This window comes from Paroedura picta, chromosome 1 (genome assembly GCF_049243985.1).
Source record: "Paroedura picta isolate Pp20150507F chromosome 1, Ppicta_v3.0, whole genome shotgun sequence".
Taxonomy (NCBI): domain Eukaryota; kingdom Metazoa; phylum Chordata; class Lepidosauria; order Squamata; family Gekkonidae; genus Paroedura; species Paroedura picta.
In genome coordinates this window covers 180,939,524-180,959,898 of record NC_135369.1, presented here as the reverse complement: position 1 = coordinate 180,959,898, position 20,375 = coordinate 180,939,524, and the positions used below count along the sequence as shown (strand labels likewise).

The following is a 20,375-nucleotide window of genomic DNA, read 5'->3' as shown; positions in this document are numbered from 1 at the left end:
AGCAAGCAATGCAGGATAGAGGAGAAGGAAAAGAAGCCTGCCTAGCCATAAAAATTAAGTCTTTATAGAAATTGCCTTCCTGCAGCATGGAATGATGATAGGTCTACTTTTTCTCTCTCTCTTTTATTTAGACATGGATTATCTAACCCAAATGAGTGTTGTTTTAAATCTTAGGCACCAAAGGAGACGTGGGCTTTCCCGGAGCCCCAGGAAGTCCAGGGATTCCTGGGGGGAAAGGGGACCCAGGATTTGAGGGTCCGCAAGGTCCCCAAGGCCAGCCAGGCATTCCCGGATTACCAGGCAGGGTCATGGAAGGAGTTAAGGGAGACCGAGGGCCTCAGGGTCGACCGGGGCTTCAAGGTAAGGGGGCGGTACTTATTTATTTATTTATGTTTACACTTTTGTTCCTCCCTCCCGAAGCAGACTGGGCAAATTTAATGAGCAATGACTGTCACTTGTCAAGGTGTATTTCTGCTCGGCTCAGCGGTATCTGTTCCCCCCCAACCAGTGTCATTGTTCAGCTCCTTCTTAAGGCAGGCTGGATTTTAGCTTGTTTATGAGAGCACTGGAAGATGTAGTTTGTTCAGTGGAGTCATCACAACTTGAGACATTTTTGTGCGCTACAAATAAATTGCTAACCCAAGAGGATAGGAAATATTTTGAATGGCATTGCTTTCAAAAAAATAATAAGTCAACCCTGAAAAAAAGAAACATTTTGTTAATTTGTCCGTTTTCATTTCCAGTTCCTCTCTGTTTGTAGCAGGAGATTCAAGTTGGCGCATTTTGCTTCTCAAATAATGACCATTAACCTGTCTGGAGCAATATGCTGATATATCTCAGGGCTGTTGTTTCCGTTCAGTGATTTGTCCACTCTTCTTTAGGGCAAACTGGACCACCTGGATCTCCAGGAGTTCCCGGACTGTCTGGGATAAAGGGAGAAAAGGGATCTCCGGGTTGGCCAGGAACACCCGGAAGGGTAGGAACCAAAGGTGACCCGGGAGCTCAAGGACTTCCCGTAAGTTGGTTTTTTTAGGAGCGCCAGTGAGCTTGATCCTAGCAGCAGATTATGGCATAGTTGCATAGTGGTTAAGCATTACTTTTTGAGAATGAATATTCAATAGAATATTCAACTCTACCTTAGACCAGTGCCCTTGAAATCATGCAGGTGATACACCTTCCACAAAGGCATTCTGTGCACAGAGTAGTCATTTCTTTTCATTAGCTCAGGCCAGGGGTAGTCAAACTACGGCCCTCCAGATGTCCATGGACTACAATTCCCAGGAGCCCCTGCCAGCAAATGCTGGCAGGGGCTTCTGGGAATTGTAGTCCATGGACATCTGGAGGGCCGCAGTTTGACTACCCCTGGCTCAGGTTTTCTCAACCAGGGTTTTGGGAAACCCTGTGGTTTCTTGAAAGCCTTGGAAGGGTTTCCCAAATGGGTGGGAGTTAATTAATTATGTTGTTGTTAGTTGCGAAGTCGTGTCCGACCCATCGCGACCCCATGGACAATGATCCTCCAGGCCTTCTTGGCCTCTACCATTCCCCAGAGTCCATTTAAGCACGCACCGACCTCTTCAGTGACTCCATCAAGCCACCTCATTCTCTGTTCTTATTAATTATATTAATTAGTTATGTATATATATTTGGGTTATATGACTATTATATGGTCATGTTGGGCCTCCCCCACCCCCAATGGCTAAAGATGGGCCTGGAGGATTTAGTAAGGAGAGGCGTCTCAGGTGGGCTTGTGCACAGCTATGCTCTTCCAACCATGTTCTGCATGATCGCGCCACTTCTGGGATTCCTCAAAGCATGAAGAATATTTCAAGGGTTTCTCAGTGGTGAAAAAGTTGAGGAAGGCTGCATTAAATAATATTCACCCTGGAAGGGACCTTGGGTGGATCAGGTGGCCAAGCATTTGTACTTTGGGAACTACTTCTCCCTCCCCTGTATGGCCATTTTGATCCTCTTCCATGTTGCTGAGCGCATTCCTTGGCCAAAGCCCACTTTTGCAATGGAGGATGCACAAAGCAGCTGCACAAAGCAGATGGGGAGCATGGGAACCACGACTTCAAGGGCCAAATTCGGATTCCTTTGGCATACGCATTCTCAGTCTCCTTCGCACGGGCTTGGTTGAAGGCCTCCACGCAGATACCAGTTCTTATTTTCTAAAACAGGCTTTCTTAAACAGGGTTTCATGGCCATGTCAATCCACCCTTTCCTCCCAAAATGGGCCTGGAGGGGGTGGGAAGGGGAGGGGCCTCAGGTGGGCATGTCCACAGCTCTGCTTCCCAACCATATTCTGCACCGTCGTGCCACTTCTGGGGTTTCTCAAAGCCTGAAGAATGTTTCAGGGGTTTCTCGATGGCAAAAGAAGTTGAGAAAGGCATTTCTAAACATAGCTCCCTTGGATTGCTTTTGAATTTAGAGATCTATGTGCAGCCTGCATAACATCTCTGCAAAGGGGCTTGGGTGATACAACTAAGGGCTGGATTTTTTTGTCTGTGTGTGTGTTGTGCAGGGAAATGCCGGCTTTCCTGGATCTGATGGAACGAAAGGTGACATGGGACCCCCTGGAATTCCAGGCCCTCCAGGTAGGAATCGAACCAGGTCTCCTCTGGGAGGTTTTAGCCATCATGGAAATATCCATTATTTGAAATATAAATGAAAGAGTCTTCTAGCTGTGTGTGGAACGAGAAAAATTACCTTATTGCTCTTGTCGTTTCCTAAATTTGGTGTCTCTTTGTCTTAGTACTAATCAGATTGATGCAGCAATAGTTCTGCCAGCAGTGTGGGGAACCATGGGTTCCTGCTAACAATATTGCATCCGATGAATTAAAAAATACATTATTCTCACTTAACGTAAGCAGCTAGAAGCAATCTAAAATAATGCAGTGTGCCCATGTAAAGAGAGCCAGCATGGTATAGTGGTTAAGAGTGGCAGCTTCTAATATGGCAAGCTGGGTTTGATTCCCCACTCCCTCACATGCAGCCAGCTGGGTGACCTTGGGGTCATCACAGCCCTGATAGTTCTGTTCTCACAGAGCTCTCTCAGCTTCACCACCCTCACAGCGTGACTGTTGTGGGGAGAGGAAAGGAAGGTGAATGTAAGCCGCTTTGAGAGTCCTTCGGGTAGAGAAAAGCGGGGCATGAAAGCCAACTCTTCCTCTCCTTCTAAAGTGAAATCAAGTCACAGTCAACTTATGGCAATCCTGTAGGGTTTTCAAGGCAAGAGATATTCAGGCGTGATTTACTATTGCTTGCCTCTGTGAAGCAGCCTACAACTTCCTTGGTGGACTCCCATCCAAGTCTTACTCACCAGAGCTTGCCCCTACTTAGCTTCTGAGAGTTTACAAGATTAGGTTAACTTGACCCATTTGGGTCAGGGCTAAAATAATACGACAGTAATTGTTTTTACAGGCAAATTCATGGCATAATCACAACTCGCTTCCCTGGTCTGCAGTAGTGATGCTCCGTATTCTTGGTGCTAGGGGGCAACAGGGAGAGGGCTTCTGGAGTTCTGACCTTGCTGGTGGACCTCCTGATGACACTTCAGTTTGGGCTGCAATATGACACAGAGTGTTGGACTGGATGGGCCATTGGCCTGATCCAACATGGCTTCTTTTATCTTGTTATGTAGATATTCAGTGGGTTGGATCAGGATCTTACAGCAGCCAGGAACAAGCTGAGCTGAGAGTGGACTCAGAAGCTTGGAAAGCCCCATGGGAGCCACATTATTCTGCCCCATGGCCAGCTTTCGGTAGGGTCAAATCCAAGTAGCCTTTGTGGAGCTACCAGCCTCAGCTGGACTCAGTTTGGCTTCCTCCTGGCTGTGGATGGTCCTCAAGATATCAGAAGACCAGTGGCAAAGATTCTTGTAAAGTTCACCCCTGATTAGTCATATGAGTTAAGTATCTTTGGAAGTACATTTGGAATCAGCTTGTAGCTTGACCATTTATTATTGGGGCAGGAAGCTGAGTAGGGTGGGATAGCTTTTAAATAAGAGAGAGAGAGAGAGAGAGAGAGAGAGAGAGCAGGTGATTGAAGATGTCTTCCTTATTCAGGTCCAAAAGGTTCTTCTGGATTCTCTGGACTCAAAGGTGAACAAGGAGATCAAGGGGCTCCTGGTGCGAAAGGTATGGTGTGACCTTGTAAACTTGGACTATTTTGAAACCATTAATGAACAGGAAGACAGCTCTGGGTGAAATCTACTGAATTTAGATCCCATCTCAGGGGGCCCCGCCACCCTGTTAGAACCTGTTGGAGAAGGAATTATCCTAATTCAGTGTCGAGTCATCCTCCACATGCACACGATTGAATGTTGATCTAGAGCAAAAGAGGCCAAACTCTGGCTCTCCAGACGTCCATGGACTACAATTCTCATGAGGGGCTCATGGGAATTGTAGTTCATGAACAACTGGAAAACCACAGTGTGGCCATCCCTGATCTGCAGTATACACCGTGGACTTTGACTACCACCCCGCATCAATAATTATATTCTCAAGTTGTTCACTTCTTTCCTTTGACAGGTTTTCCGGGCCCACCGGGTCCTGCAGGCCCTGCTCAGTATCTGAAAGGAGAACCTGGTGTACCAGGTCCTCAAGGCCCAGTTGGGCCCAAAGGATTCAATGGTCCTCCAGGTCCAAAAGGGCAACAAGGTGAGGTACTCTGTTAATGCCTCTAGTTAGCAAAATAAAGGTGCCCACAAACCAGCCTGTGTGTAGCTTCTGTGTCAGCCCTTTAACTTTGCTCAGGTGAGATTCAAATGCCATCTTCTGTCCAATCCAGAGCCATTTAATTCATGAAGTTGACTCAGACCCTTGGTCTACCAAGGTGTGGATTGGCTTCTCGAAATGGTAGCAGCTCTCCAAGGTCTCAGTCGAGCTCTGTCACACTACTTGCTAGATTCAATTGGGTAGCCGTGTTGGTCTGAAGCCACTTGCTAGGTTAACCTTTTGGCTGGGGAGGCTGGGGTCTTAACCTGAGAACTTCCATTTGCAAAGCAGATGTTCTACCACTGATCCATGGCTGTTGCAACGTGCCACGCATAATGCATAGACTTCGTTTCCTTTCGGATGATGGGGGCTTCTGCATATGTAACTGGCCAGAGCTGCAAAAAAAATGGGCGGTATAGAAATCAAATAAATAAATCAGTTTAGTTCTCAGGCCGATGTGGGTTGGCATTTCGGTAGCATGTCTGTATAAGCCTCTAAACAAAGAGGAACCATGTAAGGTCACCAGTTCTGTGCTATATTCCAAATAGAACAATTCCATGTATCGGGACTAAGAACATGGCTTTGCTTTTAACAGGTGTATCAGGATCTGTGGGGGTGCCTGGTCCCCCCGGCATCCCAGGATTCGATGGCTCACCCGGTCAGAAAGGAGAAACTGGTCCTTCCGGCCCCTCAGGTAAGCCCAGGTAGCCTTCTTACATTTCTGGAAAGAGCCATGTTCTGTATGAAAAGTATTTCTCAGTGCCCCACAGTTGAGTAAGAAGTTGGTCGACAGATATAGGGTTGGATCCAGACTCAGTTTTTGAATGGCGGAATAGAACTTCCCTGTCTCCCAGGGCAACCCGTGGGCCTCCACAAGATGTTGCTTCTGTGGAACCCCAAAGAACAACCCCAAAGAATAACAGCACCGGGATCAGCAGCAGGAAGGGAAAATCAGTAGAAATTGCCAATTTAGTCTGGATCCAACCTAAGCCTGAGCATTTACAGAAATGTCTGTAAAGAACTAATATAGATGCACTGGGAAACCAATATGGCAATAAAATATCCAAATTGGACTATATAGAGTCTATATGTTCAGCCTGGAGAAAAGGAGGTTGAGAGGGGACATGATAGCCCTCTTTAAGTATTTGAAAGGTTGTCACTTGGAGGAGGGCAGGATGCTGTTTCTGTTGGCTGCAGAGGAAAGGACACGCAGTAAAGGGTTTAAACTTCAAGTACAATGATATAGGCTAGATATCAGGAAAGAATTTTTCACAGTCAGAGTAGTTCAGCAGTGGAATAGGCTGCCTAAGGAGGTGGTGAGCTCCCCCTCACTGGCAGTCTTCAAGCAAAGGTTGGATACACACTTTTCTTGGATGCTTTAGGATGCTTTGGGCTGATCCCGCGTTGAGCAGGGGGTTGGACTAGATGGCCTGTATGGCCCCTTCCAACTCTATGATTCTATGATTTATTTGTTAGTGTAAAAAGAATATATATAACCTACATAATGTCGCTATTATGTACTTTGTTTAAGTATATGAAATATCTTGTGCAACAATACATGAAAACTGCATTTGAGAGTTAACATTTTATTGACCCGGCTTGACTCATTTTGGAAATACCCTTGCTGTCTTACAGGCCCCAGAGGTTTTCCTGGTCCACCTGGCCCTGAAGGCGTACCAGGGCCGATGGGCGCACCAGGCGCTCCCTCCGTAGCTCACGGCTTCCTCGTGACTCGGCACAGCCAAACCACGGAAGAGCCTCAGTGTCCGCATGGAACGAGAGCCATGTACTTTGGGTATTCCTTGCTTTATGTGCAAGGGAATGAACGTGCCCATGGCCAGGACCTCGGTAAGAGATCTCGAAAGGAATCTAATCCTGCCTTGTATAGCCGGTGATCACGTCTCAGGGGGGTGGCAGTGAGAAGAAGAAAAAGAAGAAGAGTTGGTTCTTATATGCCACTTTTCTCTACCCGAAGGAGGCTCAAAGCGGTTTACATTCGCCTTCCCTTTCCTCTCCCCACAACACACACCCTGTGAGGGAGGTGAGGCTGAGAGAGCCCTGAGATTACTGAAGAAGAAGAGTTGGTTCTCATATGCTGCTTTTCTCTACCCGAAGGAGGCTCAAAGCAGCTTACAGTCACCTTCCCCTTCCTCTCCCCACAACAGACACCCTGTGAGGTGGGTGTGGCTGAGGGAGCCCTGATATCACTGCTTGGTCAGAGTAGTTTTATCGGTGCCGTGGTGAGCATGATGACACCACTTCTGGGGTTTCTTGAAGTTTTGAGAGGTGAGATGGAGGTTGCTGGTGCCGAGGCTAGAGATGGGTGCTTCTGTTGGCTAGCCAAGTGCAGAACTTGTAGGAGTGAATGACCTGCTGCAGACTTAACAGAGATGCCCTTCCCAGAGTGCCTGTTTGGTGTAGTGGTTAGGAGTGCAGACTTCTAATCTGGCAAGCCGGGTTTGATTCCCCGCTCCTCCTCCACATGCAGCCAGCTGGGTGACTTTGGGCTCACCACAGCACTGATAGAGCTGCTCTAACCAAGCAGTAATATCTGAGCTCTCTCAGCCCACCTCCCTCACAGGGTGTCTGTTGTGGGGAGAAGAAAGGGAAGGCGAATGTAAGCTGCTTTGAGACTCCTTTGGGTAGAGAAAAGCGGCATATAAGAACCAACTCTTCTTCTTGAGTAATATCAGGGCTCTCTCGGCCCCACCTCCCTCACAGGGTGTCTGTTGTGGGGAGAGGAAAGGGAAGGCGACTGTAAGCCACTTTGAGACTCCTTCTGGTAAAGAAAAGCAGCATATAAGAACCAGCTCTTCTTCTTCTTCTACCATTTCCCCACTTAGGAAGGGAGGGGGTTTGTGTGAATCAGTTGTACACGTTGTATAATATATCATAGACACATCATACAGGAACAGCTAATTTAAGATTTATGGTAATTTCATTTTCACTGGAGAGCAGAGCAGGCTCAAACCATTACTTGGACAGTCTTTAGTAGGATTCATTACTTTTGGTTGGTTCCTAAGTTACAGAAGAGATATAAGACGACACTCTTCCACCAGGCATTGGGTTGAGGTCAGGACCCTCTGTTACCATCTAGTGGGGGGCCCCAGCCAAACCCCAATTGTCCTTCATTCTGTCCCTGGCCGCAGTTTAATCTGCTAGGCTATGAGCACTAGGGAGAAATTATTGACTTTATTTTACTGTATATTTTAATGTATGTTTTTTTTAATTTTATTGTTGTGAGCTGCCCCAAGACCTTTGGAAAGGGGCAGTATACAAATCAAAATATAAATAAATACATGATATAAGATATTTCTTTAGAGTGGAAAATAAGACGACTTCAAAGATTTAATGCAAGCTGGTCTAGATCACCAGATATGAAGATTTCAAAAGCCGTAATAATGATCTTCAGAAAGAAAATGGGAATTTTTAAAAAATCTCCCCATTGACTTCAGTGGAGGGGAGAAACATTGAGATGAATGGGGGAAATGGCTGCCAGTATCTCTAGATGCACGCAGGCAGGGACGGAGGTGAAAGTGGGAAGGGTCAATTTGAGCTAGATCCTGTTTTTTAAAAATATAAATGGGAAACCCCGTGCCATGTTCTGACTGCTTGCTATTCATATTGTGCCTTTTCTAAACACCTTGAGGGAGTTTCTACACAAGTAGAAGCCTTCTTTGAAAAGAAACACCACTGACTGGAGAGAAGCCGTGTCACAAGGGCATCACAGGAAACATACGGAGCCAACCCTCTGATGTTTGCTCTTTCAGGCACGGCCGGCAGCTGTCTACGTAAATTCAGCACAATGCCTTTCCTGTTCTGCAACATTAACAACGTGTGCAATTTTGCCTCCCGGAATGACTATTCCTACTGGCTCTCCACCCCGGAGCCAATGCCGATGAGCATGGCCCCCGTGACGGGGGACAGTATCCGGCCTTTCATCAGCAGGTGAGCATTGGGGCCATGAGTACAGCCCTAAAAATGTTGTTGTTGCCAACTCTGGATTGTGAATTTCCTGGGAACATGGAGGTGGAGCCCGGAGAGTGTAGGACTTGAAGTGTGGAGGGAGCTCAGCAGGGTGAAATGCCCTAGTCTAGGGGCAGTCTAACGGTGGCTCTCCAGATGTTCATGGACTATAATTCCCACGAGCCCCTGACAATTGGCCATGCTGCTATGGGCTCATGGGAACTGTAGTCCATGAACATCAAACAAGTCATAGTTTGGCCCTCCTTGCCGTAGTCCTCTCTGCGATGGAGCCATTTTCTCCAGGGGAACTGATTTTTGTAATCAGGTCCAATTTCGGGAGATCTCCCAAGTCCCACCTGGAGGATAGCCATTCTACCCCAAACCCAGTCTTATTTTGTGCAATTGTGGTTTCATGCCATCTTGCTTCCCTGACTGTGGCCAAGTCCTGCGGTCATCAGTCCATTCCCTGGTTGTGCCCTTCTTTCACTTTTGTTCCATGTTTTCTTTCTGTCCGTGGCGGAGAGGGAGGAGTTGGAGGACCCAGCTGGGATTCTGAGCAATGAGGGCTGGGTTGGAACTCATGGGGCAGCACCCACCTTATTTCCTTTCCTCAAGGACCACAAAGATCACTCACTACCTGGAAAGCGGTGGGAGAGGAGAGGCCCAGCAGTCTGTCTCCCATTATTCCCTTGCACTGCCTGAAAACACAGAACGTAAACAACTCTCCAAAGTTTAAGAATTTAGCTGTGTTGGTCAGCAGGAGACCAGCTAGATTCAAGTCCGGTGGCACCTTAAGAGACCGACAAATTCATATCCCACAAATCTATTTTTTTAACAATATTTTTTTTAATTGGAGAGCCATTTTGATGTAGTGGTTAAGAGTAAAGGTAAAGGTATCCCCTGTGCAAGCACCGGGTCATGTCTGACCCTTGGGGTGACGCCCTCTAGTGTTTTCATGGCAGACTCAATACAGGGTGGTTTGCCAGTGCCTTCCCCAGTCATTACCGTTTACCCCCCAGCAAGCTGGGTACTCATTTTACCGACCTCGGAAGGATGGAAGGCTGAGTCAACCTTGAGCCGGCTGATGGGATTGAACTCCCAGCCTCATGGGCTGAGCTTCCAGACAACATTTCTGCTGCCTTAGGTGGTTAAGAGTGGCGGCCTCTAATCTGGAGAACCAGGTTTGATTCCCCGTTTCTCCTCCACATGCAGCCAGCTGGGTGACCTTGAGCTGGTCACAGTCCGGTTAGAGCTCTCTCAGCCTCACCTCCCTCACAGGGGTTGTTGTGGGGAGAGGAAGGACAGGCAACTATAAGCTGCTTTGAGACTCTTTCGGGATTTTGAAAATAGGGATTATATAACAATTATGTACGTCAAAAATATTATATATTACTGATTATATGGAGCAGAAAATAATTCTTCCCAGGCATTTTCTATAAAAACTGTATTATCAATTCCATCATTGCTACATATTTCATAATTTCTACTTACTAGCTATAACTTTTAGAAGGTTTAAAAGATGGTCATATATCGCACAATGAAAAATAAATGATATTTTTGTTTACAACCCCCTTATACCTTTATATTCAGAACTTGTTCTCATTCTCCTTCTGTACTATAATATGTTTATATGCATTCTCCCAGGCTTATTGCCCAGCATCTGCTGGAGCCCCCCTACCAAATATGCCCCCAGACCACAGTCTAGCTCCAGGAGATCGGACAGCGTCCCAACCCAGGACAGCTGATGTTGCTGTTGTTACTAACTTAAATTGTTGTTTTAATTTAATTTTAAATTTAAAGCTTCGGATATTTATCTTACATTTTAAATATGATGTACACCCCCCCCCCTGAACCGACCCGCTGGGAGGGCAGTATACAAATGAAATGAAATAAAATAGATAAATACAGTTTTTAAACTTTCTCACTTGAAGATGGATTCAAGTGGGTAGCTGTGTTGGTCTGAAGCAGCACAACAAAACGAAACCAGAGCCCAGTGGCACCTTTAAGACCAAGAAAGATTTATTCAAGGCGTGAGCTTTCGAGTGCAAGCACTCTTCCTCAGACTATGAACTGACCATCATGACAGTGGGAACGATGGTCAGTTCATAGTCTGAGGCTTGCACTCAAAAGCTCACGCCTTGAATAATCTTTGTTGGTCTTAAAGGTGCCACTGGACTCTGATTTCGTTTTCTCACTTTAAGTTTGTTTCTTGCTTGCATAATAAACACACCATCCTCAAATTTCAAATTTGATTTGTTTCTCAAATAGGCTGTTTGTTTTGCCATTACTGCATAGCTGGCAAGTTTATTTTCCCAGACTTCTGATTTCCATTTTGCTGTGGAGATGATTCTAGTTGACATTACCCTGTATTGAAATATCTTTTCCAAAACCTTTGATACTTTCTTAAGACAGTATTCCTAGTAGCATATTCTTAGCTTCCATGAATTTAAATTTTAATATATTATGCTTTTTTCATGTATTCCAATATCTTTTTTACTTTTTTACAAGTCCACCACATATAGTGAAAAGTTCCGTGTATATCTTGACATTTCGAAGATTTTCGTTTTCAGATATTATCTACTTTCTCACTATCTTCTGGAGTACCCCCAAAATCTTGTAATGTGTCTCCTTTAAAGTCAGCCATTAATTTCTACACCCAAGAGTAGTATCCTTGTGGGCCGATGGTTTTCATTGCACCTTCCTTTGACCTCGGCTCCAGGGATGGGAAATGGGCAGTTATCCGTGCTTCATTTTGCTTTACCATTGGATCATATTATTATGTTTCTTCGGCAGCTGCTTGGTTGTACAGAGGCAGTAAAAAGTAATCTAACTCTACATTCAGTTCTGTTCACTCCTTTGGCAAGGCCTTTGTGCCCTTCTGTACAGACCCTCTTGGTTAATTGATGTAAGAATGAGGGGAGGGGGGCATGTGTTGTGATATCTAAAAGGACAAATACAGGAGAAAGGAGGTACTCGCAGGAAGTTACAGAATCTCAATCTTGCCATTTTTGTAACCCCTCCTTTCTCAGATGCGCTGTGTGTGAAGCTCCAGCAATGGTGATGGCAGTCCACAGCCAGACGATCCAAATCCCATCCTGTCCAGATGGCTGGAGCTCTCTCTGGATTGGCTACTCTTTTGTGATGGTGAGTGTGTCCGCACCTTCCATGCCTTTGTTGCATTTCTCAGTCAGGAAGACCCGCCTTCTTTTGATCCTGTTTCTCTGCAAGAGTAATTTTACAGGCTGTTCGAAGGAGATTCTGGTTTCCTCCATGTGAGGTGACTCAAGACAGCCTCCCATTTCACGGGGAAAATGGAGGCTGGATGGAGCCTGGTCTTGTCAAGACGATTCACACTGTGCCTGGCAGACAGACCACAGCGTGGTTTGCCATAGAGCAGGGGTGGCCAAAGTGTGGCTCTCCAGATGTCCATGGACTACAGTTCCCATGATCCGCATGTGGGTGGTTAGAAAAATTTTCAGTTGGTCCCTAAATGCCAGTAGGGAAGGAAGCAGGAAAGCTTCAGAGGGGAGGGCATTTCACATCCAGGGCGCCACCACTAAGGAAGTCCTGTAATTAGCCACCATTCATTGCAAATCTGCAGGCAGAGTTCAGAGAGCAGGGCTAGATCTTAACTGAGGTGCTCAGTTCAGGTGGGGGCAGGGACCTTTGGGGTCTTTATCCCCAAACCGCTTAAGGGCTTGAGTGCGCAGCTGCAATATGAATTGTGTCTGATGGCAGAGTGGCAGCCAGAACCAGAATTTCTTGCCAATAAAGTTGGAAAGTTACTGTAGAGAGAGGCCAAAAGGTTTCCCTCCCTGCTGAAATTTTATGTAGAGGCTACACGGAAAAAAATAAGCTACCTAACAGGTAAGAGGCTTCTCCGAATATTGCTTGCAGTTCTCTTCCAATTCCTTTTAAAATATTTTTATTTATCTATCCTTTAAGCTGGGGGTCATCAACCCCCGGTCCACGGCCCGGTACCGGTCCACAAAGGCCACGGTACCAGGCCGCTGGCAACTGCGCCTGCCTCCCCCCCCCCCCAGCGAGAAGCTCGGGGTAGAGGCAGGCCCGGCACGCCGGCGACGCAAACGCGTACGCACAGTTGCTGCGCATGCGCGTTTGCGCCCCCTGGTGGCGAAAACGCGCATGCGCGGCAACTGCTTGTGCGCGTTTGTGCGCAGCTGCCATGCGGCGCCCAGGCCGTCCTTTCTCCCCTCGCCCCGGAGGCGGTCCCTGACCAAAGAAAGGTTGGGGACCGCTACTTTAAGCCACTGCCAGCTCACAGCGATTAACAACAAATAACATGCAATACAAGTATAAAATACATAAAATGACACAGTTCTTCGGCCCCAACAAGCTAGCCATAAACCGAAAGCCCCATCCTACCTCCCCCAGTCTGCCAGGACTCCAGGGATGATGTTACCAATAGGAGACACCGGAGGAGGAGCAAAATCTTCTGTCAGCCCGGCCTCAACCAAACGCCTGGCAGAAGAGTTCTGTCTTACAGGCCCTGTGGAACTGAGTTTGTTCTGACAGGGCCCTTAGCTCTTCCAGGAGCTCATTCCGCCAGGAAGGGGCCATGGCCAGAAAGGCCCTGGGCCTGGTTGAGGCAAGGCGAACTTAACGTGGGCCAGGGATCACCAACCTATTTCAGCCTGCAGAGCAAAGGGTCCTACAGGTGGCATAAGGAGATAGATGGCCCCTCAATTACACTGCCTCTGCATGGGCTGGATAGGGGCTCTCAAAGATGCTCCCTCCCTCTTTGTAAGGGCATCGATCTCCCAACCGGAAAAGACATTGCTTGCACTATAATTTTATAACAAAATACCAAAAACACTCTTGCATTTCCTATAGCCTAGGCCAGAGAAAGAAAGAAGTCAGCAAAGAGATTGTTTGTCTCCACTTGCTCTGTCTGCACGCACTGAGAGAAATAAGGGCACTTTGTAAGTTAGAAATTTGTTCAGGGACACATTTCAATCTCAAGCAATTTGTCTGAGTCAGAATTATTGCAATGTGCTTCTGGGGAAGGGCTGCTTCAGAAGGAGGGAGGGTAAAACCTGGGCTTTCTGTCAGGTCACCATTCAAACACCAGTTTTCCTTTTGTAACTGGGTATGTCTGTTTTCATGTCTTGCAACCCTGTTAAAATGCTGCTCCCTCATGCCATTGTTCATGCAAATGATAACCACCTACCTTGCTGAATTGTTGTTAAATGCTAACCAGGCCTGGGCCCATAACCAAACCTTGTGCCGTGTTGCTCTAACCTGATGCCTGTCTTCGTTCACAGCACACGAGCGCTGGGGCAGAGGGTTCGGGGCAAGCCCTGGCATCCCCTGGCTCCTGCTTGGAAGAATTCCGCAGTGCACCCTTCATTGAATGCCATGGCAAGGGAACCTGCAACTATTATGCAAATGCTTACAGCTTTTGGCTCGCCACAATTGAGAGGAACGAAATGTTCAAGTAAGTCGTACATGATTGATCATCAAACGTACACACCTAGGTAAAGAAGGCAGCCTTTTTCAGCTGAGATTATTCTGAGAAGCGAGTGAGTCAGCTTTGAACGATTGGATCCGTTTGTGCTTTTTCATTTTCTTCTGCCTATGCAGTTCTCCCTGTCAGTCAGATGCAGGATGAGTAACATCTTGACTGTCTGCTGTACTGAGGGTTGCAAGTAGATAAATACTCTGGATCTGCTACTGATTCAAGCTAGGGCATACCCACCCAAAGGTTGCCATCATGTCTAGTTTGGCAGAAGAGCTGTGAGACTGGAAAGTTCCTGATAGCTCCTAAGAGCTGGAAATAATTTTGTAGAGATTCAGAGCATTTACTGTGTTTGCAAATGACCTTTGTTTGAGTTGGATCTTGACCAATAAGTTCTTCACTGTACATCCCCAGTCAGAAGTATATTTTTAGCATTGCCATTTAAGACTTGTATCCGTAGAGCCCTAGAACGTTTGGATGGTCACACTTTGGTGTGACACCTTTCAGCAGCAAAACAGACAACAGGCACTTGTGCGCCCCTGCTGCTTTGGGGTTTTTCCACCCTTTTCATCACATGTTTTTCTCCTTCCGATGGTCTTTGTTTTATGGCTGGCATAAAAACTGGCAGTTTCAATCTGTAGGGAGATACGCCAGACATAAAGCGATGTAATATCAAATCGAACCACAAAGGGAGCTCTAAGAGAACTGATGACTAGCTCAAGGTCACTCAGCTGGCTGCATGTGAAGGAGTGAGGAATCAAACACAGCAAGAAGAAGAATCTGAAAGTAGCTTACAATCGCCTTCCCTTTCTTTCCTTTCAAGAAAGAACCTGGGGGGCATGTGAGGCTGAGAGAGTTCTGACAGAGCTGCTGTGTGAGAACAGCTCTACCAGGACTGTGGCTGGCCCAAGGTCGCCCAGCTGGCTGCATGTGGAGGAGTGGAGAATCAAACTCAGCTTGCGGATTAGTGGCCACTGCTTTCAACCACTACTCCAAGCCTCAGGGACACTAGTAGCAACACTAGGGCTTGGCTTCATCCTCCGTGTCAAGCCAGGTACAACCTCCATGTCCACACAGCACACTTTCAGTCATCATAACAGTGTCATCCCAAACAGACATTTTGGGGTTACTGATCCTCTGGTCAAAGAAGTCGCATATGCCTATAGTTGAGTACACCTGAAAGTCACATGCACCTGTTGCCTTCCATTCTGGCCCTTAGGTCTCTTGGGGACTTTAGACATTTTCCTTCACGGGTTACTGAAGACTCTCTCCCTCTCTCTCCCTCTCTGTTTTTTCAGAAAACCAACTCCTTCCACTCTGAAAGCAGGGGAACTCCGCTCAAACGTTAGCCGCTGCCAAGTTTGTATGAGGAGAACATAAGGACTTCCCGGTCATAGCTAATGTCACAATATGGTGCTATTCCTTTTAACAGCAGTGAAGCTTAGGCCTATATCCTACGGACTTCACTCTTGTTGCCCAATATAAAAACCATCAAGTGCCTTACAGGAACCTGTCTAATCAAACCTCTGCTTTCTTGGCCCTTTCCTTGCTGAAGAGGAAGAAGATGCAACGGAGCTTCAGACGGCACTTTTGAAGAAACGCTGGGATGTATCTAACCTGTCTTGAAAGTGGCCTTCCTCCAGCCAGAGGGGTCTTCCTCCAGCTTCAAGCAGCTGCTCCACTGATCGAAGGAAAACTTAAGTGGGAGGAAGTTTCTTTAGATTGGAGGAAAGCTTCTGAGTTGAGCCAAAAGGAAAGGTGGGGTATAAATATCTTAATAAATAAATCAAGTTTGCTCATTGGAGCAATTGGATAGGGGTAGGATCCACCCTACTGTCTTATATATAGAAAGTGATGCACTGATCCGTACCCCAAATCCAGAGGAAACCCCCCCTCCTTCCCCCCCCAAAGGTGCTATGAAGGCTGTGTCTCTGCCTCATGTGTGACACCGACCCCCCATTTCCCACTCATGCCTATGGTTTACTTCCTTCTTTCCTAAGCCCTGCCCAACCTGCCCCAGATTTCCAGATTCTTGGTTTTGTCTTTAATGGTCACTGTACAAAGTAATGCTAATGTAAATAAAAGTCCTGGAGGAAGAGGACTGGATTCCCCGTGACATCGTAGAAGGCGCCGACCGGCAACGGTTGCCTACTGCCTGAATTGCACACCACGCGAAGGAACAAGCATGAAAGAGGAGGACATATCGTGTCGGTCACAACAGGAATTTGCCCTCTGGTACTATGTGGCTCTTGTTAAGGCAGTTCTAGCCAACTTTCCTGTGGAACTCAGAGTGATCCAGTGATAAATAAATAATTTATGCCAACAACTGGGCAAATGAATTTTAGTTTGTTTTTTAGGTTTCTTTTCTCCCCCCGCCTCCCCTAGTACCGACTCTCACAGAAGGGAAGTGTGAAACATCTAATTCTCCTAGGGAAAGTTTTATTGTCCAGGCTGGCTGGAATCCTACTGGTTACCCCATGACTAACTCAGTAAGATGTACCTTGACCTTCCTTTTTAAGTATTTAATATTTTTCAGGGTTAAGCACTAATACACTGAATTGACTTGATTTTTGAAACATGTACAAGGCCTTTTTTGCATAGAGTATTCCATGTCAAACACTCAGCAGATTTCTATTGAATTTCTATAAAATATGCCAATATTTGAGAATGTTTATGTCTAAAACCGATTGTATCATATAACCAAGACAATATAAAAAAAATGTTTTCAAAAAGTAAGGCCTTTCAGGTAATTCCTTGACCGTGTAGTTAAAAATGAAAATTTGTAATAAAACTATTTCTGTAAAAAAAAAGGAAAAAGTTCTGTAAACAGATTTGTTTTTCACAAGCTGCTAGCATACAACTGAACAACAATTTCTTTCTTTCCCTGAGGGTTCAGGGCAGATAATAACAATAAAATAAAAATACATATACATATAAAATTATTATTATTAATAATAATAAAATTATACCTCCCTTCCAGTATGACCCAGGGCGGTATAGAAAATAGGTTAAAATTAACAGTGAATGAAAAACACACAATACATCATTAAATCAGACGAATTAAAACATAAGTAACAAATTGCCAGCATTCACAATACAAGCGTCCAGGCATTTCACTACCCATAGATCTCCAGACTGTATATCACCCAATGATGGGGGTGTTCTGTAGGGGAGGGCCATGGATGTTAAGTCATTGGCCCCAACAAAAGCTTGGTGGAAGGGCTCCATCTTGCAGGCCCTGCAGAACTGTGCCAGATTTCCTCTGGGAGCTTATTTCACCAAGTAGGAACCTGGTTGAGGCCAAACATAATTCCTTGGGGCCAGGGGCCAGCAACCAATTGAAATTTGCAGAGTAGAGTGCTCTACAGGGGGCGTAGACACCCTTGAAATCTAGGAATTTCGATTAAGTTTAAATTCTAAAATTTAAAAAAACTGAAAAGTAAATTGCCCAAAGCCATCTCCCTCGTAACTAAGAGGGGGGAGTATAGCTCTCTGATAAAATTTAATCTGATGGATTTTGATAGGCCGGTAGATTTTGATATTATTTCAAGGCCTCAGCCGTAGATCCAGCAGAACAGCTCCGTTTTACAAGCCCTGCAGAACTGGTTGAGCTCCCACAGGGCTTTGATCTCACTGGGTAGAGCATTCCACCAGGCCAGAGTCAGGGCCAAAAAGCTGTCTTTTAGCTATGAAGAAGAAGAGTTGGTTCTTATATGCCACTTTTCTCTTCCCAAAGGAGTCTCAAAGTGGCTTACATTCGCCTTCACCTTCCTCTCCCCACAACAGACACCCTGTGAGGTGGGTGAGGCTGAGAGAGCCCTGATATCACTGCTCGGTCAGAACAGCTTTATCAGTGCTGTGTTGAGCCCAAGGTCACCCAGCTGGCTGCATGTGGAGGAGTTTGGAATCAAACCCGGCTCGCCAGATTAGAAGTCTGAACTCCTAACCACTACACCAAGCTGCCTCTATGCTTAAGTGCAGCTGCCAAAGCAAAGTTCCCACAGAATTTCCTATCCTATCACAAACATGAATGGCCCTGGCCTCATGACGAGCTATGTGAAATCTGTGGGTTCTGAGACCAGGACTTTGGGGGTTCATTTATTGACCCTGGCTCTCAGGTAGAAGAAAACCGCACAAAGCACCCCAAATATATACAACTGAGAACAATGGGAGCTTCCTGCCAGTATGCACCAGTGCAGGGGAAGTCAACCTGTGGTCCTCCAGATGTCCATGGACTACAATTCCCATGAGCCCCTGCCAGCATTTGCTCATGGGAATTGTAGTCCATGGGCATCTGGAGGACCACAGGTTGACTTCCCCTGCACTAGTGGTCAGTTTCACTTTGAACTGATTGGATCTGGCAGTCAGGATCCAGCTGCACGTTGGCCAATTACATTAGCAGGATTAAAATCCTGTCTTGGACCTTGAGGTTCAGACCTCAGCAGGCTTACATACACAGCAGGCCCTCCTTCCCTTTCCCCTAAGAACTCCCTGAGGCTGAGGAGGCCCCCCATGCCTTCCCCAAATGGAAGATTCACAATTGATCTGAGGGGTTTTGTCACCCTTGCTGCCATCTTATGGAAAGACTAGCAAGAAAGCCCATTGCAACCAGGAATGCAATGGGCGCTAGGACCCAGGGGACACCAGGAGGTGTTTTTTTTTTCTGCTGCGTGGAGCTGTGAAAGGCTCCTACAGGGTTTTTTTTTTTCTGCTGCTTGGAGCTGGGAAAGGCTCCTACAGGGTTTTGTTTTCTGCTGCGTGGAACTGTGAAAGGCTCCTACAGGGTTTTTTTTTTCTGCTGCTTGGAGCTGGGAAAGGCTCCTACAGGGTTTTGTTTTCTGCTGCTTGGAGCTGGGAAAGGCTCCTTCAGGGTTTTGTTTTCTGCTGCTTGGATCTGCGAAAGGCTCCTACAGGGTTTTTTTGTCTGCTGCTTGGAGCTGTGAAAGGCTCCTGCAGGGTTTTTTTTTCCTGCTAGCTCTCGTGGGCTTGGAGCTGCTTGGAGCTGGGAAAGGCTCCTTCAGGGTTTTGTTTTCTGCTGCTTGGATCTGCGAAAGGCTCCTTCAGGGTTTTTTTTTTCTGCTGCTTGGAGCTGTGAAAGGCTCCTGCAGGGTTTTTTTTTTCTGCTAGCTCTCGTGGGCTTGGAGCTCCTACAGGGGTTTTTTTTCCTGCTGCTTGGAGCTGGGAAAGGCTCCTTCAGGGTTTTGTTTTCTGCTGCTTGGATCTGCGAAAGGCTCCTACAGGGTTTTTTTCTTCTGCTGCTTGGATCTGCGAAAGGCTCCTACAGGGTTTTTTTTTCTGCTGCTTGGAGCTGTGAAAGGCTCCTGCAGTGTTTTTTTTTTCTGCTAGCTCTCGTGGGCGTGCCGGCTTGGAGCTCCTACAGGGGTTTTTTTTTCTGCTGCTTGGAGCTGGGAAAGGCTCCTTCAGGGTTTTGTTTTCTGCTGCTTGGATCTGCGAAAGGCTCCTACTGGGTTTTTTTTTTCTGCTGCGTGGAGCTGCGGAAGGCTCCGACAGGGTTAATTTTTTTCTGCTGCGTGGAGCTGTGAAAGGCTCCTGCAGGGTTTTTTTTTTCTGCTAGCTCTCGTGGGCGTGCCGGCTTGGAGCTCCTACAGGGGTTTTTTTTGCCTGCTGCTTGGAGCTGGGAAAGGCTCCTTCAGGGTTTTGTTTTCTGCTGCTTGGATCTGCGAAAGGCTCCTACAGGGTTTTTTTTTCTGCTGCTTGGAGCTGTGAAAGGCTCCTGCAGGGTTTTTTTTTTCTGCTAGCTGTCGTGGGCTTGGAGCTCCTACAGGGGTTTTTTTTCTGCTGCTTGGAGCTGGGAAAGGCTCCTTCAGGGTTTTGTTTTATGCTGCTTGGATCTGCGAAAGGCTCCTACAGGGTTTTTTTTTCTGCTGCCTCTCGTGGGCGTGCCAGCTTGGAGCTCCTACAGGGGTTTTTTTTTCTGCTGCTTGGAGCTGGGAAAGGCTCCTTCAGGGTTTTGTTTTATGCTGCTTGGATCTGCGAAAGGCTCCTACAGGGTTTTTTTTTCTGCTGCCTCTCGTGGGCGTGCCGGCTTGGAGCTCCTACAGGGGTTTTGTTTTATGCTGCTTGGATCTGCGAAAGGCTCCTACAGGGTTAATTTTTTTCTGCTGCCTCTCGTCGGCGCGGCGGCTTGGAGCTCCTACAGGGTTTTTTTTTTCTGCTGCCTCTCGTCGCGCTAGCGGCGAAAGGCTCCTCCGGGG

General features: G+C 46.7%; 1 protein-coding gene across 1 annotated transcript in view; it reads left to right on the top strand.

The window, feature by feature from the left end:
• Positions 1-16,892, top strand: part of COL4A1 (collagen type IV alpha 1 chain) — a 165,273-nt gene extending 148,381 nt beyond the window's left edge. The window contains exons 42-52 of the mRNA XM_077314467.1: positions 175-360; positions 882-1,015; positions 2,522-2,594; positions 4,065-4,136; positions 4,530-4,658; positions 5,311-5,409; positions 6,351-6,563; positions 8,486-8,663; positions 11,711-11,825; positions 13,967-14,139; positions 15,459-16,892. Of these exons, the coding sequence (XP_077170582.1) occupies positions 175-360; positions 882-1,015; positions 2,522-2,594; positions 4,065-4,136; positions 4,530-4,658; positions 5,311-5,409; positions 6,351-6,563; positions 8,486-8,663; positions 11,711-11,825; positions 13,967-14,139; positions 15,459-15,540 (1,454 nt within the window). The 3' untranslated portion in view covers positions 15,541-16,892. The remainder of the gene's footprint in view (positions 1-174; positions 361-881; positions 1,016-2,521; positions 2,595-4,064; positions 4,137-4,529; positions 4,659-5,310; positions 5,410-6,350; positions 6,564-8,485; positions 8,664-11,710; positions 11,826-13,966; positions 14,140-15,458) is intronic.
• Positions 16,893-20,375: the final 3,483 nt, after the last annotated feature.